At 53.0% G+C, this 26,895-nt stretch overlaps 7 protein-coding genes across 7 annotated transcripts; 4 read left to right on the top strand and 3 right to left on the bottom strand.

Moving 5' to 3' along the window:
• Positions 1-42: 42 nt before the first annotated feature.
• Positions 43-3,820, bottom strand: BO88DRAFT_360047 (putative RNA interference and gene silencing protein (Qde2)). The gene is made up of 5 exons (XM_025703840.1): positions 3,445-3,820; positions 3,270-3,360; positions 2,071-3,206; positions 1,769-2,013; positions 43-1,716 (listed from the first exon to the last, which is right to left on the bottom strand). Exons 1-5 carry the CDS (start codon positions 3,632-3,634, stop codon positions 217-219), a joined length of 3,162 nt encoding a protein of 1,053 aa, XP_025566055.1. The 5' UTR covers positions 3,635-3,820; the 3' UTR covers positions 43-216.
• Positions 3,821-6,182: 2,362 nt separating this feature from the next.
• On the top strand, positions 6,183-10,596 carry BO88DRAFT_333229 (C6 transcription factor; the record flags this gene model as incomplete). The annotated part of the gene is made up of 8 exons (XM_025702756.1): positions 6,183-6,464; positions 6,521-6,743; positions 6,802-6,833; positions 6,892-7,668; positions 7,719-8,426; positions 8,483-8,756; positions 9,622-10,093; positions 10,161-10,596. The coding sequence occupies 8 exons, from the start codon at positions 6,183-6,185 to the stop codon at positions 10,594-10,596; spliced, it is 3,204 nt and encodes a 1,067-aa protein (XP_025566056.1).
• A 415-nt stretch (positions 10,597-11,011) lies between these two features.
• Positions 11,012-15,437, top strand: BO88DRAFT_333747 (indolepyruvate decarboxylase family protein; the record flags this gene model as incomplete). The annotated part of the gene is made up of 4 exons (XM_025702776.1): positions 11,012-11,182; positions 11,260-12,963; positions 13,468-13,734; positions 13,815-15,437. The coding sequence occupies 4 exons, from the start codon at positions 11,012-11,014 to the stop codon at positions 15,435-15,437; spliced, it is 3,765 nt and encodes a 1,254-aa protein (XP_025566057.1).
• A 124-nt stretch (positions 15,438-15,561) lies between these two features.
• On the bottom strand, positions 15,562-19,505 carry BO88DRAFT_423097 (putative acetamidase; the record flags this gene model as incomplete). Its single annotated transcript, XM_025708625.1, has 10 exons — positions 15,562-15,674; positions 15,742-16,024; positions 16,097-16,272; positions 16,338-16,577; positions 16,741-16,891; positions 16,945-17,057; positions 17,124-17,580; positions 18,288-18,377; positions 18,435-19,411; positions 19,481-19,505. The coding sequence occupies 10 exons, from the start codon at positions 19,503-19,505 to the stop codon at positions 15,562-15,564; spliced, it is 2,625 nt and encodes an 874-aa protein (XP_025566058.1).
• Positions 19,506-20,079: 574 nt separating this feature from the next.
• On the top strand, positions 20,080-21,607 carry BO88DRAFT_412370 (putative cysteine synthase; the record flags this gene model as incomplete). The annotated part of the gene is made up of 3 exons (XM_025708084.1): positions 20,080-20,370; positions 20,454-21,372; positions 21,432-21,607. 3 exons carry the CDS (start codon positions 20,080-20,082, stop codon positions 21,605-21,607), a joined length of 1,386 nt encoding a protein of 461 aa, XP_025566059.1.
• A 158-nt stretch (positions 21,608-21,765) lies between these two features.
• BO88DRAFT_209396 (Myb-like DNA-binding domain protein) lies at positions 21,766-24,159 on the bottom strand. Its single transcript, XM_025701914.1, has 2 exons — positions 24,117-24,159; positions 21,766-23,861 (listed from the first exon to the last, which is right to left on the bottom strand). Exon 2 carries the CDS (start codon positions 23,727-23,729, stop codon positions 22,086-22,088), a length of 1,644 nt encoding a protein of 547 aa, XP_025566060.1. The 5' UTR covers positions 23,730-23,861; positions 24,117-24,159; the 3' UTR covers positions 21,766-22,085.
• Positions 24,160-24,396: 237 nt separating this feature from the next.
• Positions 24,397-26,528, top strand: BO88DRAFT_476863 (beclin 1; the record flags this gene model as incomplete). The annotated part of the gene is made up of 2 exons (XM_025711956.1): positions 24,397-24,481; positions 24,615-26,528. The coding sequence occupies 2 exons, from the start codon at positions 24,397-24,399 to the stop codon at positions 26,141-26,143; spliced, it is 1,614 nt and encodes a 537-aa protein (XP_025566061.1). The 3' UTR covers positions 26,144-26,528.
• Positions 26,529-26,895: the final 367 nt, after the last annotated feature.

Below are 26,895 nucleotides of genomic sequence, written 5' to 3' on the forward strand. Positions count from 1 at the left end.
AATTGGCAAGGTAAAAAAAAAAAAAAAAAAAAAAAAAAACTGGGGGGTGGTTCACTCAAAACATCAGATAGTAGTAACTCAAGATGAACAAACCAAATCATGATCATCAATCATCCACGTGGCAAAGAGGCATGGTTTATCTCAAATCAGCAACTATCCAAATATCATGAGTAGTAGTTCTCATAAGTAACGTCCATCCGAACATCTTCTCACATCCTAGATGTAGAACATAGTGTCGCTAACATTCGGATGGATCTTGATGTTCAGGAACTCCCGAGCAGAAGAGCCGGGGTCAGTGCCCGTGATGACACTTCCGGTCGGGGTTTCATCGAAGACTTTGCTGAGGTAGCACCGAGCTCTGGTGCAAACCAGGTCGGCGTAGTAGGCGGGCGGGCAGATGCTGACGGCCTTGGTGGCTCTGCCGAAGAGGTAGCAGAGTCGGTGGGTGAGGCCTTCTAGGATGTCTGCGGCGTTTTCGTATGGGAACATGGCCTTCTCTCGGCAGAAGACCTCGTCCCAAACGGTAAAGTAGTGGGCTGGGCGAGCGGTACCCTTCAGAGCAGTGTGAGCTTGCAGATAAAACTCCCAGTTGCGGGCTTCGGTGACGCCGCGGTCGACGACGGTGCCGTTTTCCGGGTTGCCAAATTTGTCGGCGTCCTCCAGCTTGGTTGGGTAGAAGCGCGTGTGATGGCGTTTACCTACAATCACGATCGAGATGCGAGGAAGACCCTTGGAGGTGTCGGTGGCGGGATATACTTCCTTGCATGCTTCTTTGAGAAGAGGGAGTTCGCGCTGCACCACGAGCTCGTACTGGCCTTCGGAGACTCCGTCGCGGTAAACGATGATGTTCTCTGGGTAGGTCTTCCGGTTACGAACCCAGCGCTGAAGGTGTGCCTTCAGCATGGTGTCGAGTTCAGCGACCATTTCTTCCCTAGGCTTCTGAATGCGGAGTTCCGCTGGCCATTGGCCGAGAGTCGAATCGATAGAGGCAACCATCCCAGCAACACTAGGGGCTGCGGAGGAAGACCCAGGGGACGGGTGAGTGACGTCCACCCCGACGAGCATAGTCTTGTTTTGTCCAATGAGGCCTAGCTCTTTGGGATCAATCAGCTGGTTGTTTCCTCCCAGCTTGAGGTTGAACTTGAGCCCGACGTTTGCCCAATACTGATCGTTATTAGGCTTTCTGAATTTGTCGGCAACGACGTTGACATTGCGGACGCCGTGCGTCAAATCGCAGGCCCTTTTAACAATATTATAGATATCAGCGTCGTTGCTCGGAAGGACCGTCAGTATGAGCATGGGCTTGTGCTTCTCAATGAGCTCGGCAACGGCTCTGTCGATGGCCTTTGTATTATACTCTCTAATCTCCTCATCATATCCCCTCCTCGTCAAAAGTAGAGTTTGTCCAGTCTTTGGTGGGCTGGCATTCACGCCGATCTCGTTCAACTTGTCCGTAAAGCCTTTGAGGTTGGCGCTCAAGTCTTCGGGCCTGATGGCCGGATATCTCGCGCCTTCGTAGTCCAAGGCAAGCCAAGTCCAAGAAGGCAGCTTCGTGGAGGTTGAAAACCGAATCGATCTCATGTTCCAACTTCCTGAGAAGGGCTTGATTTGCTTTTGACTCGGCTTGCTCTCGTCCCTGTATAGAACGCTAGGCGCCGGTAGTACTCGTCCAGGTACGGTTATTAGCCGAGGATCATTCTGGATGCCGAAGTCCACCTGAACACAGACGTTAACAAAGCACTCACAACAGCTTTGGAGAGATACTCACGAGGGTGGGATTTGGTGACGCTCCCAGACCCAACACTTCTGTCCCTTGCGCCACAATTGATTGAGCATTTTGCGGTGGGCCTCGCACAGCAAAGTTTAGCATGTGCCGCGTTTGGTTAGGTGTAAGCTTGGTGTTAGCCTGCTGACCAGGCACGACCTCACACACTTCGACGGGCAGATAGCTGGGGTTCTCCCTCGTCCCAACGTTCACAACGGGCATCTTTGGGTCGCATTGGATATTGTAATCTGCAGATGACAATGTTAAATGACGCAACATCAGGATAGGCTGGGGGGAACACTGACTTTGGAGGAAGAAGTCTGCAACACTGATATACTTGCCAGCCGGCTGAGGTCCCGCCTTAACGGGCTTCTTTCCTTTCTTCGAGCGAGAAGTCTGCTGTGATGCCGACGGCTGTTGACCTGGAGCGTCAAGGAAGAATTCCACCTCTTTAGGGCCTGCACCAAGTCTTGGCACTTTGGGAGGCATTGGCTGCGAGGCACCGTCTCTCGGAATTGCAACACCAGCAATGCGCTTGAACCGTGGAATAGCTTGACCTTTCTTGTTGGTTTTCTTGATGTGAGTCACCTGAACCCTCAAGGTGCGAATGAACCGACGCAAGTTGTTGAGCTCGCGAGGGCGGAATGGCTCATACAACCCGAAGATGTGCGCCAGCGGGCCTTCTTGGTAGCAGGCAACGTACTTGACCTGTACGTTCACCAGAAGACGCGAAGTTGCGGCACGAACACTGACAAAGAAGCCCCGGAGTGCCTCCAGCCCGTCACCGAGAGAGTACTTCTCCTCACGACCTCCACAGATAGCATAGTGCTTATTGGCACCGACAGAAGCGATGGTCGGATCACTCTTGGGTTGAAAGCCCAGGATGATATTCATGGCCTGTATAACGTCGGCCTTGGATGCAAACATGGCAGCAGCATCTGAAGATGTGAGATAGTTCAGGAGGTCTGATGGGTTGAGGGTGCCTGTATATTGGCACCTCACCCGGTAGACCTTAGGATCCTCGGGGTACTCGTCCTCATATTCATCCCGGTAGCGAACATCATATTCGGCGGCCTCCTGTTCGATCAGGATCTTCTGGTTTGCAATAAGCGTGGATACATAGTCGGTAACAACACTGTTACGGAACTGAGCCAAATGTTCTTCGAGAAACAATCGCACGATGTGACGGGCTTTCTTGCCGGTAGGCTTCCTACCAGCTGCGTCGCCTGAGATATCGATGTGGTAGCGGTATAGCTGCTTCCCCACCGACTTTAGCTCAAAGTAGTTTGCGTACAGCTTGACAGGCCGGCCCTGGGTGCCAAAACCAGGCCGCAGCGGCCACTCCGCAGCTTTCTTCTGCTTCTTCGCAAGCACCGCTGCTCCGATAGCGTTTTCCGTTTTCTCGACCTGGGGACTGGGGGTAGGGACCGGTCCACCCGGACTAAGGTAGCCATTAAGTTAGATTGGCGTGCAATGCAGCCAAACGCGTGGGGACGCTACTCACGAGTACACCGACGGGCCTTGATCAGAACCGCCTCGCCCTCCTCCTCGACCTCCGCGGCCACCACGTCCACCACCACGGCCCCCATCAAACCCTCTTCCCCGTCCCCTATTATCCGAACCACGTCCACGGCCCCCATCAAATCCCCTCCCACCACCACCACCACCACCACCATCACCTCTTCCTCCCCGACCTCTAAAACCGCCATCACTGGGACCGGGACGGATAGGGAGCTCAGTGGTCGAGCCTCGGCCTGCACCTCCACCTCTGGGAGCACCGCCGCGGCCCCGACCACGGTCTCCCTGACCACGGTCTCCGCCTTTGCCCCGATCTCCTCTACCACGACCCCGCTGACCTCCCGACGACATGGCAGAATGCTTTTCTCGCCAAATAAATTATCTTTCACAACAGCTCACAACCTAGATAGACACGCTATGAGGCTGCAGGGAGGATGAAGGCAGAACAAAGGTTTTGGGGAGTGGGGATGAGCGCTTGTAAATTAGATAGTAGGTGCTGCTAACACACCCCACATCAGGTTGCTGGGGGCACAGCCTGCTGCTCATTCACTCACAGGACGAGGCAGCACGGCAAGGATGGCCATGCAGCCTTGAGTTGGCAATGAAGTAAAACACGGTGAATGGCTGGTAGGCCTGGTGTACTTATGCGACCGCAGCTGATAGATCAATCCATCTTACTGTATTCAATCGTCCAGGAAGGGAATCCCTGATCGAGAAATGACGTTTAGGGGGAGACCGGAAGGCTGCACACATGGTGGAACAAAGACTGCCGCCCAATCATTTGGGTCTGAGACCGGGGTTTCACATGGTGTTGGATAGGGGAGAAATGATGGGGATATAGTCTAGGCTGGGAGCAAATGAGGGGCATTGATAACGGTAAGAACCAGTATATACGGGGTATCTATGTAGCCATGGTCAGCCTGCCAGAAAGCGGAAATCAGCTCATCTTTGACTTTGTTTTTCTCCCATGGCTTTGATAGGGTGATTTGACGAAGCAGGATGAAGAGGATCACTTGGATGGGTCCGCAATCCGGCCAGAAGCTTTCTGGACTCATCGAAGTGAGTACAAGAGCAAAGTATGTTCCTCACTAGTAGATTGACAGCTGCTGCTGCCGCTGCCTTTGGGGTGGAAAATATTCTTAGTGGAAGCGAATGAGCTCACGGATCAATACTGCGTCAGCACTCTTTCGCTCAAGCTCGATCCGACTGGCTCTTCCTTGGAGAAATAAGACTTCATGTCAGCGAACGTCTTGGTGTCACTGCGCATCCAGGTTCGTTGGTTATTCCTTTCTACTCCCAGTATCACAAGTTGTGTATGATTGATACCAACCAACGATCATACGAGACAACTAGATATGCACCCTGTAATTAAGTTAGTTAGTTAGTTGTCCACTATCGGACCAAGCGGGCAAATGAGCAGCTCATTTTCAGCCTAAGGATTGAGACGGCGTCTCAGGAAGACCATCACAGCCCGGGTCCAGGCTACTCCCATGGCGAGACAAACGGGGCCAGTGCCATCTTATAGATCAAAGGTATTTATGACGCAAATCCTTTAGCAGTATAGTGTGAGGTCTGAATAGCCGTCTTACATAACCGTGTCCACTGCAAATTCTGCTTCTGTCTTTATGCTGTTGGAATTAAAGTGAGAGGACAGTGAGCCGTACTTGATTCCTCTCTCTATTTCTTGAATTCGAAAAAGGAAATTGATGTTCCCATCCCTCCTTACGTCAGCTGTTGCCTGAGGACCATATTGACCGCCTCAGGAAAAGGGCAGAAGGCGATAACGGAGATAACCAACTTAAACACTAAGCACCGAAACGTGCCTCTAGACACTCGCCGTCGGTCCTCTGGGGTTCCAGCCATCCTACCCATCCTTCAACCTTTCCATCACTCGACTCGACCTTTCCCGGTTTTTTCTTCTGATTTTCCACAGCTGCTTTCCTGTGCGCCTAGCTGCTCTGGACAGCACTGAGGTGATCGCGACCTTGACCACAAGCTGCCAGTTCTGCTTGCGGACTACCGGACGGACCGCAAAGCACCCCCAAATCCACATTATCGCGCCCCTCCTTGGTGCTCAGCGCACCTCGCCCTCCGCCAACCGCCTCTTTCAGCAGCTGCAGAAGAGCGAGGGATCTAGCCACATCGCGCGAAATTGGCCCTGACTTCTGTCTCTGAGCAGAACTTTCGACTCGCGCGCCGTCTCACACTGCGCTGAGTGAAACCGCAAACACACCCCCGTACCAGCAGTTGCGCCCCGTCGATATCTCACACGGCGCTTCGTTACATCACGCTCTCCTATCTGCGCCCAACCCGACCGTCGGAACGTGGCTTGGATTCGTACTGCGACACCGCCATTTTCCAATCACAACATCTGGCGGACACTTGGAAGAATCTCCAGTTGTGGAGGCCGCGCACTGCGTCCCACTATACGATTGTCTACCCGTTTGTCTGCTTCGGTCTGGCGTACCACAGTATCAGCTCTGGAGAAGTCTGACAAGATCAAGGGTATCCTGAGGGTGTCCTGATTATCATACAACGTTGCTCTCTGGTTCAGAAACCGTTCCAGCAAACGTCTTTACAACAAAATGTCTCCCACTCCTCCATCTACAACCTCATCGAGCGCTAGCGCATTCTCGCCGGAAGGTCTTCATAAAATTACTAGGAAGAGAAACCGGGTGCCACTTTCCTGTGCGCCTTGCCGGCAACGAAAGTAAGTGCCTCTGCTCACTTTTAGTGCGCCGTACATGGCTCACCATTTTTAAACAGGTTGAAATGTAACCGTGCACAACCTTGTGAGAACTGTATCAAACGAGGCGATGCCACATCATGTTCATATGCTCAGGCAAACGTACGAAAGAAGAATCCACCTCAGCTGTCTGCTTCAAGTTCGCCAGACGACATGCAGAATCGCATCGACCGGCTTGAGAATCTTGTTCTGTCCCTCATGACAAATGGTTCACAGGCCGGCGGTCCAGCTGCAGCCCTTGCTGCGATATCTGGCAATAGCAGTAGCACTGGCTCTGTACCACATACCGGGGATGTAGACATAGAGGACGACGCACCCAATGCTCCGGAGGAGAGTGACACTGAGCAGGTCACCAAATCGTTTGGCATAATGAAGGTCGACAATAACAAGTCATGGTATTTCAGCGAAGCACATTGGGCTACTGTAATGCATGATGTACGTCTATCTTATTCTCAACCAGCTTCGATCGTCATGCTAATGGTACTTTCTAGATCACGGAAGTCCGCAATTTCTTCCAGACGCACAAAAAACAGTACGAGGAACAAGCCCAGAAATTGGAGGCAACGAAGTTGCCTACCGATGTTTCAGGGTCTGCATTACTGTTTGGAGCTACAAAGCCGCTTAGCCGAGCAGAAATCATGTCTTCTTTTCCTTCAAAGTATACAACGGACATGTTGATTGAACGATATTTCAGCTGTTACGACCCTTCGACTCGTGAGTCAGAGATCACGTCCACCTACACAAAGTACTGTTAGAGCTGACGTAGCAATAGATATTCTCCACGGCCCAACCTTCCAAGCCCAGGTAAGTCAAAATTGTTCCCCCTAAACGGAGGGGAGGCAGTTCATTAACAGTGGCCTAGTACAACCGTCACTGGGAGGATCCTTCGCAGACGTGCACCGTTTGGATCGCTATGCTCTTCGCCATGATGCGGCTGGCCATGTTATCATACCATCGTGATGGAGACGAGCCACCGGAGTTCCGGGGTAAATCGTTAGACATGGCTGGCACGTTTAGGAATCTTGTTGCGCAGTGCCTTACTTTGGCTGACTTTACCAAATCATATCCAAATCTGATTGAAAGCTTGATATTCCATCTTCATGGAGACCTCTGCCAGACACGGGAAGCGGACGTATCAGTTTGGGTGCTGGTGGGTGTGATTACGAGGCTGGCCATGAGGATGGGATACCATCGCGATTCGAAGATGTTTCCCAACATCACCCCCTTCCAGGGTGAAATGCGCCGCCGAGTGTGGTCCTTCGTACGGCAGGCAGATCTACTGTGCTCCTCTCAAATTGGTCTTCCAAACATGATTCGCACGTCTGACACAGACACGGAACTCCCCCGAAATTTGTATGATGACGATTTCGATGAGAACTGCAAGGAGCTCCCGCCGTCTCGACCCCCGAATGAGCCTACACCAATCTCGTATCTTATTGCCAAGTCACGCTTGACATTTGTCTTTGGCCGTGTCCTCGAAACAACAGCCCCCCTTCAAACTCCAGTTTCTTACGACACTGTTATGGAGGTTGATGCGCAGCTTCGGCGAGCTAGAGACTTGATACCTGAGCACCTGCTTGTTCGTCCGATTGAAGACTCTCCACGGGAGTCACCCACTCTGATTCTTTCTCGCTTTACGGTAACTCCAATCCGCGATGTTTGTGTTTGGCTTGTCCTGACTATTTGCAGATTGCAAGTGTGTACCACAAAGCGCAATGCGTCCTCCATCGAAAATACCTCGTTCGAGCGCACGAGAACCCTCGCTTCACATACTCAAGAAGAACATGCATAGATTCCGCTATGGAATTGCTGAGGTATCAATCGTTGCTCCACACTGAAACTCAACCCATGGGGCGACTACGAAGTAGACACAACCGGGTTACCTCTCTCGGCTCGACCGACTATCTCCTGGCAGCGACGATTATTTGCATCGATATGTATCATGGACAAAGACTTCAGGCTGCAGGCAGAGTATCCAGTGACTCATATGCTTGGGGTAGAGAGCGACGAGAAGAATTAATAGCCGCCCTGCGGCGATCCAAGGGAATATGGGAGGAACTTCAGGACGAGACGATAGACGCTTGGAAAGCAGGCACCGCCCTTGGGGTGATGCTCTCAAAACTGAACCTTGGATATCCTGAAAGTACTGCTCCTGCGCCGGCATTTGAGCCGCAGGATGAGAAACAAAGTGCGGCGATGACCCTGGGTCTCCTCAGCAGCGGAATGAGCCCTGTAAACCCCGGCCACCAAGTCCTCAACGATCCTACGTACAAGATGACAGATGCGCCCTTGCCAGCGCAGGGTGCACTAGGAACGACAGTCGACATGCCAGGAGCGCCTTCGCCTTTCAACGCAATGTTTGGGCAGCTACCTGATATGCAGCTCAATCTGGATTGGGTACGTGTTTCTGTATGGTGTAATCTTGTGAGCTATCTCTAACTAAAGTAACACAGGATGCCTGGGATACCTATATTCAGAATTCGACGCTAGATGCGTCATCACAATGGTGGCCCTCGGCCGAGGTGCAACAACAACAGCAGCAGCAGCAGCAAAGCCAAAGTCCTCTGTCACCCGTACAGCTGTCCGCCGTGCAGAGTGGCGGAGCTGATCGACTTCGCTCGATGCCCCGCGGTCCCCCTAACCTTTTCTCTCCGGACAGCAGTGGCTATGACAATAGCAGTCCACTTGCGGCGGCAGCCTTTGCCGCCAACCCACTCCAACATCCAAGTAATACAGGACCGGGAACTTGATTGTCTCTCGGCTTCAGTCCGGCAACGCAGTATATAAAGAATGAATGTCAAAAGTTAATGTGATGGCTAAGTGCTGTACGATTCCTCTGTCCATATGGCTCCTTTTTGGTTGGATTATCTCCCCTCACAAGAGGCATGTTCATATCATTTTATTGGTATACATTGTGGGTTTGGTGTCTGGATGGATATGAACTCTGATACGAATGAATGGAGGCCTCAAAGAAAGGAAAGGTGTAAATTAAGTGACTCCTAATCGGGTGCAAATATGTAATGGCGTTACTTTCAGTTTCTCAAATTAATCTCGTTCCATGTGCTACTAGTAAGTGATGCACACTCAGTACGTATGATTTCAAAGTTCTCTTTAATTACTTACTTAGTAGTAGTGTATGTAGTGCCGATATATATATGTAGTCTCCGAGCATCAACATCTGAAGACTAGCACTGTGACTACACCAAGGACTAGTTGCAATAATGATGAAGCTACCGGGTTCTCCACATTAATATTGTCCTCAAACCAGAAAACACAATCCAAACAATATCTAGACTACTATTCAAACTTCCAGCACTGGTAAAATCACGTGATAACCGGCCTCGGATCGGACGAACCAGATTTTCCAATCAAGCCGCAGCAGCAGACAGCAGCAGTGCAATTCCCCCCAAATCCCAACGAGGCCAGAAAGAAATAATTTAATTATCTTCTCATCCTTGGCCTACAGAGAAAATGTAAGTTGATGGTACTGCATGTCTTAGAAACGATGTTATGATATCTGTGTACATTCTAATACTCCGATTCGGACACAGGCATTGTTTCCGAGCAGCTTGCCGGCTGCTGTCTTCCACAGCCCCAGCGCCGTTACGCTCAACAAGAGCACTTCCTTCCCTCCAATCTCGCCTGGCAGTCCCTGTTCGGATTTCGCAGCCTACTTTGCAAAGTCGTTGGAATAGTACCGATGTGAACAATGAGCGCAAACCTGTTGAGGAGAGCGAGCAGCGCGAGAAGGCCGAGGAGGTGGAACAGTCGCGCGAAGAGCCCTCGATTCGGTTCATTCAGACAGAACTGAAGGCTGGTAGTCAGAGGCCGGTTCAGCAGGAGAAGCCGCAGGAGCAGGAGCAGGAGCAGGAAGCATCTGACGCCGAGAAGCAGACCGAAGCGCGGAGGCGAAGACTCCAGGAGCCGCCGACCCCCAAGGAGACAGTTTTCATTGGCAATATCTTCTACGATGTGACTCGTGAGGATCTGAAGAAGGCGATGGAGAAGTATGGTGTTGTTGAGAAGGTTGTTCTCGTTCTCGATAACCGGGGCATTAGCAAAGGGTAAGTTTGAAGGAGTTTATTCCTTCTGTGGCAGGATAACTCAGAGCTAACCACTACCCGGGTATAGATACGGCTATGTCCAATTCGACTCTATCGACGCCGCCCAGCGCGCAGTGGATGCTTTGAACTTGCGTCTGTTCGAGGGCCGCCGCGTGACCGTGCAATTCGCCCAGAACAATGTTTACCACCGCCGGCAATTGAACGCCCCTACCCGCACGCTGTACATTGGTAACTTGCCTTTCGAGATGACGGACCGGGACCTCAACGAGCTGTTCAAGGACGTTCAGAATGTCGTTGATATTCGTGTGGCGGTTGATCGTCGCACTGGACAGGCTCGCGGTTTCGCTCACGCCGAGTTCGTCAGCACCTCTAGTGCCAAGGCGGCCATGGCCATCCTTGAGAACAAGCTCCCCTACGGACGCAGACTGCGTCTGGATTACAGCAAGGCCACGAGCCGGACCGTGGTTGGTAGCGACAAGTCTGCTCCCGCGGAGCAGTCATAATAGTTTGAGCGGTTGGCATCAGTATTATTCTGTGTAAACATGTCAAAGGAGGAAAGGTCTCATGTACTTTAATTGAACGATATATCCTACATAGTGTAGGTCTGTATATTAACGAAATTGCACTCGACTGACTGGACTATATTGGGGATTCTGTATCGATAGACTAGTATACTCCGTAGCATGATAGTGACAGTCCACGTGACTGTCGGGGAGCCTCGGTATCTTTCCGATCGGCAGTAGCGCCTCTCTCCGAAACCCCACGTTCGGCGCTCGAGCTGTTCTTCCTCGGACAACTCGCATTTACATCTGCTTTATAATCAGCTCTACCAAATACTCAACCTCTCCGCATCTACCCCTGCATTATTCATGATATAACTGAGACCCAGACCACTACGATCGTTACTATACATACAATATGTCCTTCCTTGGTGGCGCCGAGTGCTCGACGGCAGGCAATCCGTTGACTCAGTTCACCAAGCACGTCCAAGATGATAAGTCCCTACAGAGAGATCGCCTCGTGGGGCGGGGTCCCGGAGGCATGCAAGAAGGCATGCGATCCCGGGGTATGATGGGAGGACAAGATCAGGTACGAAGTGAACCTTTATCTATCAGAAACCATACATCCTTATCCAGTACTAATGCCCGATTGATAATCCTATTCAGATGATGGACGAATTCGCCCAACAACCCGGCCAAATTCCCGGTGCTCCCCCGCAACCATTCGCCATGGAGCAGCTGCGACGTGAGCTAGATCAGTTCCAGACCACACCTCCCCGGACGGGCTCCCCCGGGTGGGCTGCCGAGTTCGATGCAGGCGAGCATGCCCGCATGGAGGCTGCATTCACCGGGCCGCAAGGTCCCATGATGAACAATGCGTCGGGATTTACGCCCGCGGAATTTGCCCGATTCCAGCAGCAGAGCCGGGCTGGCATGCCTCAGACGGCTAACCCTGTGGCGTCTGCCCCGTCGCCGATGATGGCAGGGTACCAGCGGCCCATGGGTATGGGCGGGTATATGGGCATGGGTGGAATGGGGATGATGCCGCAGACTTTTAACCCTATGGCGATGCAGCAGCAGCCAGCGGAGGCGACTACACAGGATAAAGGCAAGGGACGGATGGTGGAGCTGGATGACGAGAACTGGGAGGCACAGTTTGCGGAGATGGAGACGGCGGATACTCAGAAATTGGACGATGAGGCCAACGCAGCTGTGGAGGCAGAGCTGAATGATCTGGACAGGTCAGTCCCCCAAGAATCAGGCGATAGTGCCTTTGAAAGCGTGTGGCAACGGGTCCAGGCTGAGACCGCAACCAACAGGAAACTGGCCGAGGGCGAGACCGACTTTAACATTGACGACAACCTGCATATGGGTGAGATGGGCGAATGGGACGGATTCGATACGCTTAACACGCGCTTCCGCAACCCCCAACTAGGCGATTATATGTTCGAAGAAGATAACGTGTTCCGGAGCGTGAACAATCCCTTCGAAGAGGGAGTGAAGATTATGCGCGAGGGTGGAAACCTTTCTTTGGCTGCTTTGGCTTTCGAGGCGGCAGTCCAGAAAGATCCCCAACATGTCCAGGCCTGGACCATGCTGGGATCGGCCCAGGCGCAGAATGAGAAGGAACTTCCGGCCATCAGGGCGCTGGAACAGGCACTGAAGATCGATGCTAACAACCTGGATGCGCTGATGGGACTGGCTGTTTCCTACACCAATGAGGGCTATGACTCGACATCGTACCGCACTCTGGAGCGCTGGCTGTCCGTCAAGTACCCCCAGATCATCAACCCCAATGATGTTTCATCGGATGCCGACCTGGGCTTTACGGACCGTCAGCTCCTGCACGACCGTGTCACCGACCTCTTCATCCAGGCTGCTCAGCTGTCGCCTTCGGGTGAGCAAATGGACCCGGACGTCCAGGTCGGTCTGGGAGTTCTCTTCTACTGCGCGGAGGAGTACGACAAGGCGGTTGATTGCTTCTCTGCTGCATTGGCATCCACGGAATCTGGAACCTCGAACCAACAGGAGCAGCTCCACTTGTTGTGGAACCGTCTGGGTGCTACGCTCGCCAACTCGGGTCGCTCCGAGGAGGCGATCGAGGCCTACGAGCAAGCGCTGAACATCAACCCCAACTTCGTCCGGGCGCGGTACAACCTTGGTGTGTCGTGCATCAACATCGGCTGCTACCCAGAAGCTGCGCAACACCTGCTGGGAGCACTGTCGATGCACCGGGTGGTTGAGCAGGAAGGTCGAGAGCGGGCGCGTGAGATTGTCGGTGGCGAGGGTGGCATTGACGACGAGCAGCTGGATCGCATGATCCATGTTAGCCAGAACCAGAGCACCAACCTGTACGACACGCTGCGGCGAGTCTTTAGCCAGATGGGGCGACGTGATCTGGCTGACCAGGTGGTGGCGGGCATGGATGTCAATGTGTTCCGGCGGGAGTTTGAGTTCTAAGCATAGCCAAAGGGCATATAGTGGTCATGCTCAGCCTGGTTTGCTGAGAGAAGTTGCCTAGCTGGATGGAAGGTGATGTTTTTGGATATGGATACCATATATGAATGATTTGTCTGCGGACTGGCGCCCACAGAGGGATGCCGTAATGAACGAAGCCCATTGAGATATGCACTGTAAATGAGAATGCGGACTATTTGTAGATACTCCAGTGTTCTACTCAAGTGATTGTAGTTATTCATCTGCAGGTTTCCATCCCTTTATTGTATACTATTCATGTGGCTGCCTGGGGCCACTCACCCCTTTGCGTCATCCGCCATTGTTTGCCTCGGCTCTTCTCCTGCTCCTCAACTCGAACTCCGCAGGACTTTCTCGCCGAAACAGCACTGCTCTCACCATTCTCCTTGCAAGGAGAAGATTTCACTGTATACTATGGCCGTGGTCACCGGCGCTCAACTGATCGCCCGATCGCTGCGCGATCTAGGCGTAACCGTCATCTTCGGCATTGTCGGCATCCCTGTGGTCGAGATCGCCGAAGAGGCCATCAACCTGGGCATTCGATTCGTGGCATTTCGCAACGAACAGGCCTGTAGCTATGCTGCCAGTGTCTACGGATACATGACAGGCCGACCGGGCGTCTGTCTAGTTGTCGGAGGGCCGGGAGTTCTCCACGCGCTGGCCGGGGTAAGCTTACTCCAGCATTCTCTCCACCGCTAGCCAGCTCTTGGCCATCGTGCTAACTCCATACTATTGATTGAAACCAGATAGGAAACTCCTCTGCAAACAACTTCCCATTGCTAGTTCTCGCCGGCTCTGCTGAGACCACCGGTGTCACCAAAGGCGCTTTTCAGGAATTGGACGCCATCTCCTTGCTCACCCCCCACACCAAGCTCGCTGTCCGCGCCTCCTCCCTCGACTTCATCCCCGGCGCCGTCAAGAATGCCTATCGCACATGCTGGTACGGTCGTCCAGGCCCGACCTTCGTCGACCTCCCCGCCGACATCATCCAAGGCAAATCCTCCCCTGGATACCGTCTCCCGCAGCCCGAGACCCTGCTTGTCCCCTCGCCGCCAAAGGCGAGCGGAGACCCAGCCCTGATCCTCAAGGCAGCGCAGCTGCTCCGCACTGCTCGCTCCCCACTCCTAGTGATAGGCAAAGGCGCCGCATACGCGCGCGCAGAGCTCGGAATTAACCAGCTCGTGGATCAAACCCAGATCCCATTCCTACCGACACCAATGGGCAAGGGCGTTGTGCCGGACTCGCATCCCTTGAACGCATCCAGCGCGCGTAGCGCAGCCCTAAAGCACGCCGACGTTGTCCTGATCCTCGGCGCCCGTCTGAACTGGATCCTCCACTACGGCGAAGCACCCAAATGGAATCCAACGGCCAGGATCATCCAGGTAGACATATGCGCCGAAGAGATCGGCCGCAACGCCGGAACAGCCGAGCTAGGAATCCTAGGAGACATCGGACTAGTCGTAGACCAACTCCTCTCCTCGCTTTCCAACTGGAAATACTCACCTACTCCCTCCCAATCATCATCGTCTAATAAACCCAACGGAACCTTCACATCCATCCTAACCACCTCCGCGAACCGCAACGAACTCAAAGCCCAAACCGCCGCCCTCCGTCCCACCCCGCCAAACACCCCCCTCACCTACCAGCGCGCCTACCACATCATCAAATCGACCCTCAACACCCTCTCCCCCTTCGAACAAGGCAACATCATCTACGTCTCCGAAGGCGCCAACACAATGGACATATCCCGCTCCATCTTCCCACTCAACCATCCCCGCCAACGCCTCGACGCAGGCACCTACGCCACAATGGGCGTGGGGATGGGCTACATCGTTGCAGCGCATGAAGCATACAACGCTCTCCCATACACCACCTCCACCAAGCAAAAGAAAATAGTAGCCTTCGAAGGCGACAGCGCCTTTGGCTTCAGTGCCATGGAAATCGAAACCCTAGCGCGGTACCGCATCCCGGCACTCATCTACGTGGTTAATAACTCAGGCATATATCATGGCGACTCGGTGAGTGAGGATGATTGGAGGGTATTGCAGGGTCAGACGGTGGGGAATGATACGAAAGCTTCTGAGAGTGCTGCTGGAGGTGAGGGAAAGAAGAAGGGCCTGCGCTCGACGAGTCTGCTCTATGAAACAAGGTATGAGATGTTGGCGACGATGTGTGGTGGGAAGGGGTTCTTTGTTAGGACTGAAGAGGAGTTGGAGAGAGCGACGAGAGAAGGGTTCGAGAGTGAGTGTGTGACTGTCGTCAATGTTATTGTTGAGCCGGGGATTGGCAAGGAGATTGGGTTTGCGTGGCAGGGGAAGGCGAAGGGAGATGGTTCTAGTAGTGGTGGTGGGAGGGAGGTCAAGTTGTAGGTTAGGTGATGTGCGGGAGTATACCAGAATGCACTTCATGTTGTCTGTACGTCACATGCTTGAGACTATACATAGTATATACGCCCAATGTATAGCAATACCCAGTATGTAGTACCTATAACTACTACTGCAAAACCTCATCCAACACCTTAGCCACCGAAACAGCCTTTTCTTCACCAAACCGGCCTCCAACGATCTGCACCGTGATGGGCATGTCTTTGACGAGGTCAGGGTCATCTAGACGGTGTCAGCAAATAGTCAAACCAGAAAGGGAAGGGAGAAGGGAGAAGGAGGGTATGCATACACTGTTCCCAATTAAACCGATCCGAGTCATTCCTAGGCACATGCTCCAACCACTCCTGATCCGGCTGATCAAGCGCACCATCCACTTTAGCCACCGGAACAGTAACAGCTGCGTAATTGAGCAAGTTCCAGAGAGCCGTGTAACCGAGCCACTGGGAGCTGACGACCCATGATTTCGGCCGGTAGCCGACCCAGGGCGTGACGGGCATCAGGAGGGCGTCGATGTTGCTTGATGTCCATTGTTGGAGGAAGGTGGTTTGGTAGGCCCATTTGGTTTCTTCGAGCTGTATCATATTTGTTTGTGTTAGTTGATATGGCTATGAGGTAGAAAGATGGGTGGGGGGTATGGGACTGACCTCTTCACGTTCTGAGATGGTCAGTTCATCTTTCTCTGTCCCTACTACCATTCCTTCGATCAGTGGCTCCCCGACAATGTCGCACAGGTAGCGACAGTGTTGGCCTCCGTCGGCGAGGATGGCTTTTGTCCACAAGTTCTGGCCTGTGACGTGGAGAGAGGTGTCCCATTCGAAGACTGCCATGTGATCAGTGGAAGTTGAGGAGATAAGAAAGGGGGGGGATTGTGAACTGTGCACATACCTTCATGGCCAGCTTCTTTGAGTTTCTCTGCAACTTCGCGCATGGCTCTGGCGATTGGGGGCTGCGGCTTGACTACGCCGTCATCGTAGACTATTCCCAGTCGTAGTTTGCCTGTGGGTTTCGCAGCAAGTTCCTTTCTCCAAGGGATTGGGATGCAGCCTGGATCAATGTTCCAAGGGTTGGAGTCGAGGAGGGATTGCATGAAATGCTCAATGCTGGATAGGCTGCGGGCCATGGGCCCTGCGACTGGAGGAACGAGGTAGTGCTGGTGCATGCTGAGAATGGTCAGCCGTTGTCTATAGAGTCATGTATATGGCGATGGAGCCATACAACGAGCAGTTCCATGGTACTCGACCTGTAGTAGGACAGATAGAATATAAACCCTGAAGATTGGCTGGGACACGGATAGAGCCTCCGATATCAGTTCCAATACCAACGACACTGCCACCCGTGCCAATGAGGGCGCCTTCGCCGCCGGAGCTTCCCCCGGAGATGAGTTGGCTGTTAAAGGCGTTGATGGATTGTCCGAACACATGGTTGTAGGAATCAGACATCTGGCCCAATCAGCGTCTGCCATCATGAGCAAGGTAGAAGGGTGATTGCTTACCATCAGAGACTGTGGCACGTTCGTCTTCACGTACAACACTGCGCCCATTGACTCCAACGACAAGGCAATACTGCTGTGTCTTTTCGCCGGTTTACCAACTAGTCCAACCCAGCCTACATACAAGTAGTTAGTCACCACTTGTCTCCCAGCAGGAGTAATACCAGGGAATGGACACAAACCAACGGTAGTATCAAAACCCTCGACATCAAACCGATCCTTAATCGAAACCGGCAGCCCATGCAACGGCCCCGTCACCTTTCCCGTCTTCTCCAAGATATCATCGAGCTCCTGAGCTCGCGCTAGCGCCCTGTCGAAGAAAATCTCCGTCAAGCACTTGGTTAGCTGCTGGGCGATGGCCGCGCGCTTACAGAACGCCGTTGTGAGCTGAACGGAACTAATCTCGCGGCTCGCCAGCATAGAAAGCAGCACAGTACTATCGTTTATCTCCGTCCATTCCAGCTCTTTCTCCGTCAGAATGTCACAGGAGCGGATTGCCTCTAGAGCATTGAGTGGCGGATCGGCAGTGATGGACTCCGGGAGACGCCAACTAGGTGGAATGGCAGCCAGCTGAGCTGCGCGCTTCTTGTAGACGGTTGATTTCCAGGTTGGAATAGTCATGGTTGTTGTTTCTATATACTAGCTTTGCGGATATTGGATGTCTTGGGCAAAATGGTGAGAAGGACTATGGGTGATTGCAACTACTGAAGATTCCAAAGTCGTACGGTGGAAGAGGAGGCCACAGCACCGGACTTAAAGCCGGATGGGGTATCAGGTGTCCTACACGAGCCTAACACGGTTGGCTATCATGGTGATGAACCAAGGGAGGAGATAAGTTGCACGGCCGGATGATATCGGTGGTGCTGCCAATCAAGGGCTCCTGATCGTCTTATCCTGCCTATCTCGGGGGAGGATGGATTAGGTTTCTATCCGGATGATGCTGCGGGGATGGGAGGGGAAGCTGACCGGATTTGGTGCCGATTTCCCCTCACGGGTTAGCAACTTGGTGCTTTAGATGGATGGAACGATGGAAAGAAATAGAGGAGAGGGGCAGAAGGAATGGAAAAGTGGTAGAGGAATGGTTGAGGGAGGGTCGGATGAAGGGCCCGCCAACCATGAAGCTCCGTCAGGCGCCGAGGCACCAAGGTTACGGCAGAGACGAAACACGAGCAGATACAGAGATATGCTTGCTTGGATATTTGATACTATGGTACATATAGACGCCTCTACACAGTGATCAACATGCTGGCGTTCTTATACCAGGTCAAGAGCGGATTCTCTCCGTTCTTCGTCTCCGTGTCCTCAATATACGCCCACCGGCGCATAAAGTCTTCATGGCTCATCACCTGCGTCAGCTTGCCCGTGACAGCACGGTAGATGTCTTCGGTGGTGTTGAAATCGGTAGGGAAGAAGATATCGAAGTATCCTTGATGGACCTAATGCAGAGTTAATATACGGCCAAGCAACCACATGGAAGAAAGAGAGAAACATACGAATGGCGTCGACACCGGAACTGTCCGTCTCTTGTACCGCGTCTGCACCACGGGTGCATTCACTCCCGGCACGGCATCCGGGAGAGTGTCAAAGTCACTGGCGATCAGGCGGTGGCCCGGGAAATAGGTGTTCAGGATATCGAAGAACTGCATAAGCCGGGTGGGGATATATTCCGGCAGGGTGTAGCGATGGCCCTGCTGCCACGGCAGCTGACTGCGCATCAACTTCATGTACTTGGAGGTCAATGGAGTGCGGAACTTCCGTCGCGCCGCAGCCTGGCGCACTCGCAAAAAGCGAGAAGCAATTGGGTCCAGCTGCGTATTGTAGTACTCGAGAAACTCGCCGTTGGCGTCGATCAGCACTCCACCCTGCTGAGGCAGCTCCGTCTTGAGGTCGTAGCGGATTTGATCATGGGAAAAGTTATCAAACACCTCCAGCGCCAGGAAAAAGCACGGCGAATGTACATATGTATCCCAGTCGAAAATCGAGCGGTTGATGATCTCCACACGGTCTGAATGGCCGGCCGCATCCAGCGAGTCGGTCAAGTTCTGCATCTGAAGCGATGCGAGCGACGGCGAAATCTCAATGATCTTGTACTTGGTCCGCTGGTAAACCTCGTAATCTGTGTCGCGAATGTAATCCAATATGTTCATCATCATGGTTCCATTTCCGGCACCCATTTCGTATATGATCAGGTCGTGGTAGGGGTACAGCGTCAACTTGTAGTTCGACACCAAGTACCGTGCGATCGTCTCTCCGTAATAAGGTCGGAAAAGCTCCGTTGGCGTGTGCCACAGCTGACGAGCGACATCTGGATTGGTCTCATCCAACTGATCCTCGAATTCGTCGTAACGTTGCCCAAGCATGCGATAAAATGCCGGACCGTCCTCGATCTCGTTGAAATAAAATGGCTCTCCGGGGCGGAAAATGGTGGCGTGTTTCGAGAAGTAGCCGTAATTGTGATTGTATAAACTGTCTAGAAACGAACGAGACAACATCATTAGCACCAGCGACCATCAAGCACATAGTGAATAGGCCTCCCAACCATCGATGAATTCTCTCGTCAGCATCTTCACTTGTCGCGGCCGCTCACGATGATGGCGGAGCTCTTTGGCCGTCACCAACGGATACGCCTGCATTTGCTCCTCGAAATTGTCGACATTCTGCATGACCTGATCTCGCGGGGCCCATAGTGTTCCAGGATCTAGTTTCGAGTGTCCAAAGAGGCGTCTCTTAAAACTTTGGAAACTGAGGTTGCGAGACTGTTGACGGGATGGGGTGGATGACAGGCGCACGCAACCCGGTCGGCGCCCCGACAGGGCAGATGAGGATCTCCAAGATTGGCGACAGGCAGGATGTTGAAACAGCTGCCGAAACAGCTGATTCAGGACTGGCGAGTCCATGAGGAGGAATTGGCGGCGAGCAGCAGCAAAGCGCAGGCCGAGGAGGGATCGTGAAAGACGAAGAGAGAGCGAGAGAGTGAGGAGGTCAGGCGACGAATCACGAAATCCATTGGCCGGAGTTGCTCTGGTTGGCCCGAGCTTTTTCTCCGGTCTCTTCTCCGACCTGCTTCTGACGTAGATAGTTGATATGAATTGATATCCTCTCTTCCCTGCAGACGCTCTTACTTGATCCCCTCTAAGCATGGATGACCGCTCACAGCTGTACATCGGCACTGCCTTTGTTGCTGGTGTTCTTCTCACGCTGGGATTCAAGGATCTTGTCTACCCGGAATTAGAGCGCCGCGTCAAAGACTACTACCAAGCAAGCTCGCAAGCGAAGACAGCCGCGACAGTCTCCGAAGATGCCTTGAGCGCGAGACCGGGCCCTCCCGCCATTGTCGAAGGCATTGAGGGCTGCATTGGAAATACACCTTTGTTCCGAATCAAATCATTGTCCGATGCGACAGGGTGCGAGATTCTGGGCAAGGCCGAAGTACGTCATTCCACTCCTACATCGTCCACAACTACATTGCACCTCCAATGACAATAAATGGGGTATAGCTAACAATGTTGCAGTTCCTCAATGGAGCTGGACAAAGTTCCAAGGACCGCGTCGCGCTGAGCATGATTCAAATAGTAACGCAACCCACCCCACCCCTCTGGATTTTCTCTTACACCCCCCCGCAGGCCGAAGAACATGGTATCCTAAGACCTCATTCAGGCGACACAATCTACGAGGGTACTTCCGGCTCCACGGGAATCTCCTTGGCTACTCTAGCCCGTGCGAAAGGCTATCTCGCGCACATGTTCGTTTCCCATAGCCCTACCCACTTTCCTACAACCTCGCTACAAGCTCTAATACTAATGATCTGCTCTAGCTGTATGCCATCCGACCAAGCGATTGAAAAGTCCAATCTCCTCCTTAAACTAGGCGCCATCGTCGACCGCGTACCACCCGCGCCCATCGTGGAAAAGGAAAACTTTGTCAACCGGGCGCGAGCTCTTGCGCAAGCGCAAACCGCATCGGACACGGACGGAAGGGGTTTCTTCGCCGACCAGTTCGAGAACGAGTCCAATTGGCGGGCACACTTCAATGGCACGGGGCCTGAAATCTATGCGCAATGCGAGGGAAAACTGGATGCTTTCGTCGCGGGCGCTGGGACTGGGGGTACTATCTCTGGCGTGGCGCTCTTCCTGAAGCCAAAGATACCGAACTTGCATGTAGTGCTGGCCGATCCTCAGGGAAGTGGACTGTACAACCGAGTTCGCTTTGGCGTCATGTTCGATTACAAGGAGAGGGAGGGCACTAGACGACGGAGACAGGTCGATACTATTGTTGAAGGAATTGGGATCAACCGTGTGACGGCGAACTTTGAGGCTGGGAAGGAGCTGGTTAATGACGCAGTCAGAGTGACAGACGCTCAAGCTTTGGCTATGGCTAGGTGGCTTGTAGAAAAGGACGGCATATTCATCGGCAGTAGCAGTGCCGTGAACTGTGAGTGCTCCCAAGGATTCCTTTGCCGTGTTACTCATGCTAAATCTCCCATCACACAGGCTTCGCGGCCGTGAAGACGGCAATGAAGCTGGGACCCGGTCACAGGGTTGTGACAGTGCTGTCTGATTCGGGTTCGAGACATCTTTCTAGGTTCTGGGCCAAAGCCGGAGATGTTGGTGGCGCCGTGGATACAAAGCTGGAAGATGTTTTGAACGCAAAGGAAGAGGATCAATAGAAGCTACGGTTCATTGCGGACAAGCATGGGGTTCGTCACGGGCAAAGAGAGACAAGGCAGAATTAATCATTTATGGCCTCCGGGAAGACCCCTGGACAGGGGCGACAAAGCCCAAACATGCTATTCCCGCTATGCATGAAGCTGATGCTAGTGTCGGACATGGCGGCGGCCAGAACCATGCTCGTTGCCGCTGAAACCGACAAGCTGGGATCCCCTCGGCCTTATCCGGACGAACCGTGGCGGTGGCTCCCATTCGCGCTAGATAGAACCGCGCGATTGTCTACGGCCCTCCTGTCATCCAGAGTTGCCCTAGTGGGTCGTGGCATGAATCTGGCAAAAAGTCGTGCTTGACGCGATCGTCCCCACTGACTGGTTGCACGTCTGAATCGAATCGAACTCTGACTCAGTTGCCGCGAATCGGCTTCATCCCGTCCTTGTCAGTCTGACACGGGCGCCCAATTATCTTTCTTCGTGGGCATTAAACGGCCTCGCCACTCCAGAGCTGCAATAGTTCGAATTCGATCTCCGCAACTGGGCGTCCAGACAGTCTTGCACGGACGGTGGCCCACGAGAGGTTGTGTTGGTCTTTGATTTTGATTAACTCTTCCCGCTCCTGTTTAGTCCACGGTCTGGACAACGGAGGCGGGTTCGCTCGGCGTTCACTCCAGTGCGTTTTATTCCAGTTAAGGAGTTGGGGCAGGTTTTTGTGTGGAAGCCGCTCGACGATCTCATTCCACTTTTTCCCCTGTACTTGCCTCATCTCAATAATCAACCTTGCTTCATCTGGACTAATGTACGTCCGAACACGTTTCTTCGTAGGCGTCGTCGTATCAGGATCGTGTGGAGTGTTCTCCGCCGATACTTTCGTTATATTTTCAGAGGAAGCCCCACTCTCTTGGGCGGAAGTGCTGGTCGCTGCTGCCCGCTTATCTGAATCATGAGAGTCGGTTATGGCGGCCAGATGCTTCCGCATGGCGGCCTGATCATGTTGGCCATCGGGGGCCTGCGATAGAATGCCCTTCAAATGGGAAATGTAATCGGATCGAGCAAAGTATTGCTGGCAAGACTTGCATCGGTCTTTCGCACGGCTTGGGGTGTGTGATTCCGAGCGCTTTCCTCGGATCTCCATGCCCCGTTTGGGCGTCGGCGAGGGCTCGTAGTCTTCCTGCAACGGATCGTCGGATTCGTCTCCGTCCGGCGTCTCTGCGAAGGACCAGTCGCACACGACGGGGCTAGAATGATGCTTCCTCCCCTGCGGTGACTTCTGAGGCTTCGTTGCGCGTTTTTGTCCAGAGCCCCGTCGAGAGGACCAAGGAAGTGCCCAGATAGACCCTGATCCCGGTGGAGACTGAGACCGCACTGTATTGAAAGAAGGCGCAGGACGTGACTTGTTCCATGTAGGCGTAGCAAAGTCCCCGCTAATTTCAGGAACGCGCCATATCGCCTCCACCGCCTCACTGAACTTGACTTCCTTGGATTGGGCGGATGCTTCAGCCGCAGAATTTGCTTTTTTGATGGTCGGTTTCCCTGTGGCATCTGCCGTCACCTTTCGGCCCCGAGAGCCATCCGGGTTATTCTGGACGCACAATGCAGTATCTAGCAGCGAGTCCGCACTAGACCTCTCGTCGTTAGTGTCCGGATCGTCATTGGCTGCTTCGCCCATGATGGCGTCCCATGGCTGGTCCGGGACCAGCCCTGTTTGCGATGGCATCGACGCCGGTGGATGCTGCGATTGCGTGCCGCCGTCATCTCCTGCAGCATCACCTCCGATTTCCTCTGCATCAAGAGAATGAGCAGAACTGCCCAACTTAGCATTGTCCGCATCGGGATTTGGAGGTGCAGGCAAGTCCGTCTCGAACAGCCAACCATTCTGTTCCCCGGTATCATCTTCGCCCTCCATGGCCTGGATGTGGCCATTGTTCACGATTATATTTCCGGTTTGTAAATCAATTTCGTCGCCAACGTCCGTAAAGTCCTTGCCGTATTTTTCAAAAATGCCTTCGAAGATCGACTTCAGACGGAGATCATTCTGCGCACGTGCTTCGTGAATGTCCATATCGTCCACCTCTTCCTCGGGTTCCAGCCCCATGGAGAAGCGTGGTCTTTTCGCGGGCCTTTCCATTGTCTCGTTAAATTGTAGCTGAATTATTTTGGGTGCGCAAGAGGGGGAGAGTAGCGACGAAGAAGGTTTCCAGCGCTGCTTCTGCGGAAAACACCGAGCGAAAGGTCGATTGGATCAAGGTTGTGACATCGCCTGTTGAAAGCTCTTTACACTTGTAGTTAGTAACGGGTAGTATAAATAGACAAAGCAGCGGAACTACCGATTCATAGAGGCCAAGACGAAACGAGACAAGGTAGAGCAGACTGAGAAAGGAACTGGGAGTGACATAGTAACTCCTGAGTGCACAGAGAGAGGGACATTTCAATGTCTCGTGAACAACATAAACACATTTCAAAAGCTTTGGGGACAGGCTCAATTTGAGAAGTGATTAACACGGATTATGCATACCTTCCAGAGTGTTAAACCAACCGACTTTGCATTCCGATTGTCTGGAGCTGCATTGAGTGAATAGAGACCATTGAAACTGCCGGTCGGGGAAAGAACGACGCCAAAACACGCGCCGCGCACGGATTGCCGCATGACGTCTCGTGAAATGCGATCCCCTGCCGACCATCCCCAAAGCTCCCTCTCGTCCTTCTCGATTTCTCCCTGGCTCCTGTCAGACAAAATCACCATTTCCCTTTTACGATCCTAATGATGCCAGGGTGGCTGATTCCATCATTTCGCCATGTATTGCCAGAAGTGCCGGACTCCCTTGAAGTTGGATGGCTCTCTTGAGTCCCTCAACCCCGCCGCCTTCGACCTGCTGATCGGTACGTTAATCTCAGCTTTGGCCTCCCCTCCCTCTCTCTCTCTCTCTCTCTCTCTCTCTCTCTCTCTGTTTAGTTGCACGGAATCATGCCGGAAATTAACCAGTTCACGTCTCGAACTCTTCAGGCTCAACAGGTAGATCCCTGCCGGACCATGGCACCCATTCATCGTCCCGACCTTCCTACCCCCAAGAGCGACGAGAGCTTTACGACCGGGCCTCTAAACATGCTACATCACCGGTATATCGGAGATCTGTTCCAGCTCCCCGCCAGGCAGGCAGTAGCCAGACCAATCCTCCAAGACTGGGCCGAGGTGACAGTGGTAACATGTCCTTTGTGATGCTCACGGAGTCTCAAGTTGGGCCGCCACATGGAATGCCCGGTCCCAGCAGTGATAATCCCTCGAACAGTAAGCTGCCGGCCAGCACACAGTCCAACGATCGCGGATCGGACGACGCATCTTTCGCAGATCAAGTCGAACGAACAAGTCGGCTGTTTGATATAATTTCCGCGCGATCCGACATTGACCATCCCATCTGCACCGAATGTACAGAGATGCTCGTGGACGGTTTACAGCAACGACTAGCAGATGCCACAAAGGAGCGGGATGCATACATCTCATTCTTGCGAAACTTAAACTCTTCTGTCCCCACAGCTGAAGAGCTCGAGGCGGCCCAGAAGTCGCTACAGGAGACCTTGGATGCGGAGAAGCTCGCCTTTGAAGAACTCCTTGCGTTGGAAGCAGAAAAGTCAGTTTTGGATGAAGAAATTGCCGGCCTGGAGGAGGAAGCCCGTCAATTGGATCTTGAAGAAGAAAAGTTCTGGCGTGATCGCAATTCATTCGCCTTGACCCTCTCCGATTTTCAGAACGAACGCGATGCGCTGAACATGAAATACGACCATGACTCTCGCCAGCTTGAAAGACTACAAAGGACCAATGTGTACAATGACGCTTTCTGCATCGGTCACGATGGCTACTTTGGAACGATCAATGGGTTGCGGCTTGGTCGATTGGCTAACCCATCGGTAGACTGGCCCGAGATCAATGCTGCTTGGGGTCAGACAGCGCTCCTCCTAGCAACCATCGCCGACAAATTAGGCTTCCAGTTTCAAGGGTACCAGATCAAGCCAATGGGATCTATGTCTAGAATAGAGAAGATCGAACAGTCTCGACCGTCTCCCGCTCAGTCGGCGCTGAGTGGAGCAAATGCGATGTCATCCGCACCGCCCAAGATCACCGTCCTTGACCTGTTCTCATCGGGCGAGCTGCCCCTAAATCTACCTTGGCTTCACCGCCGGTTTGATGCAGGCATGGTGGCGTTTCTGGAATGTTTACGTCAACTAGGTGAATTTGTCGAGAAGACGCCGGCGCCTGTGCCCTCAAATCGTCGGGGTCAGGCTAACACTACAGTGCCCGGATTGAAGCTTCCATACGAGATCAAGCGCGACAAGATTGGCGACGCCAGCATCAAGCTTGGCTTCAACCAGAACGACGAAACCTGGACCCGTGCATGCAAATACACCCTGACCTGTTGTAAGTTCCTGCTGGCGCATGCGAGTAACGTTGCTAGCGCGGGTTCCAGTAATTCTGCTGCCGTCGCAGCAGCCGCAGTGGCAGCTGGCGAACAAGCCGGGGTGCCTACGACTAATCATACAACCAAATGAAGCCGTCATCTGGTATAGACCGACAGTGCGGGATTAAACAAGACTGCAACCCCCTGCCCTGCTTTACTCCCTCCGGGATCATCAATGGGACTGACTCCCATCGACCCTGCAGCCCACAACCCGATGTTGGGTAACGTACTTCGCTCATCATAGCTCTCACCGGATGGACCAGTTGGAACTTGAATGGATGAAAGCAAATATCTGGTCATCAGCCGTGTGAGCTGGCAGTATGGCACTTCAGCATGTATTCAGTCCACCATGCTTTCTCTTCCTTGCATCACGCGGTTGTAGCATGACCATCAGCAGCAACCTTGTCCCAGTGAGAATTAGCAGCATATGATCAACGATACCGCGCAGTAGTTGTTATTTACGTATTGCCTCTTTTGTCTTCTCCCGTGGCCAGTTTTTGCGTCAAAACGCTGGCGGTGTCGGAAGAGGACGATGATCTCCTCGACAAGCCGGCTGGGAACCAGTGGACCGGTCCTGACAGGGATAGACAAGCAGGGAAAGTGTCACTTTGAGTCTCCTGCTGGTATTGGCTGAAGGTTCAGCCTGCCTTGACGGATGCCTTTGAGCGAAATGTGGTAGAGACGGGAGATCGTCCTCTAGTTGTCGGGAGCAGTGTGTGAGAGAAGAGAGGGCGTGTGTGTGGGCTTTCCGAAATCTGACACGACCAGACACTCAATCCTGTAAGCGAGATGCAGGATTGGCTTCATGAATGACTCCTGCGTACGATTATCCTTGGAGAGGCA

This window comes from Aspergillus vadensis (genome assembly GCF_003184925.1).
Source record: "Aspergillus vadensis CBS 113365 unplaced genomic scaffold BO88scaffold_4, whole genome shotgun sequence".
NCBI classification, from domain to species: Eukaryota; Fungi; Ascomycota; class Eurotiomycetes; order Eurotiales; family Aspergillaceae; genus Aspergillus; species Aspergillus vadensis.

Bases quoted from the DNA above. Each gene is read 5' to 3' on its own strand.
- BO88DRAFT_360047 (XM_025703840.1), bottom strand. From the start codon at position 3,634: ATGTCGTCGGGAGGTCAGCGGGGTCGTGGTAGAGGAGATCGGGGCAAA. The intron at 3,361-3,444 runs GTGATGGTGGTG...GACGGGGAAGAG, and splicing joins TAGAGGTCGGGGAGGAAGAG to GGTTTGATGGGGGCCGTGGT. The intron at 3,207-3,269 runs GTGAGTAGCGTC...TGGCTACCTTAG, and splicing joins CAAGGCCCGTCGGTGTACTC to TCCGGGTGGACCGGTCCCTA.
- BO88DRAFT_209396 (XM_025701914.1), bottom strand. From the start codon at position 23,729: ATGGAAAGGCCCGCGAAAAGACCACGCTTCTCCATGGGGCTGGAACCC.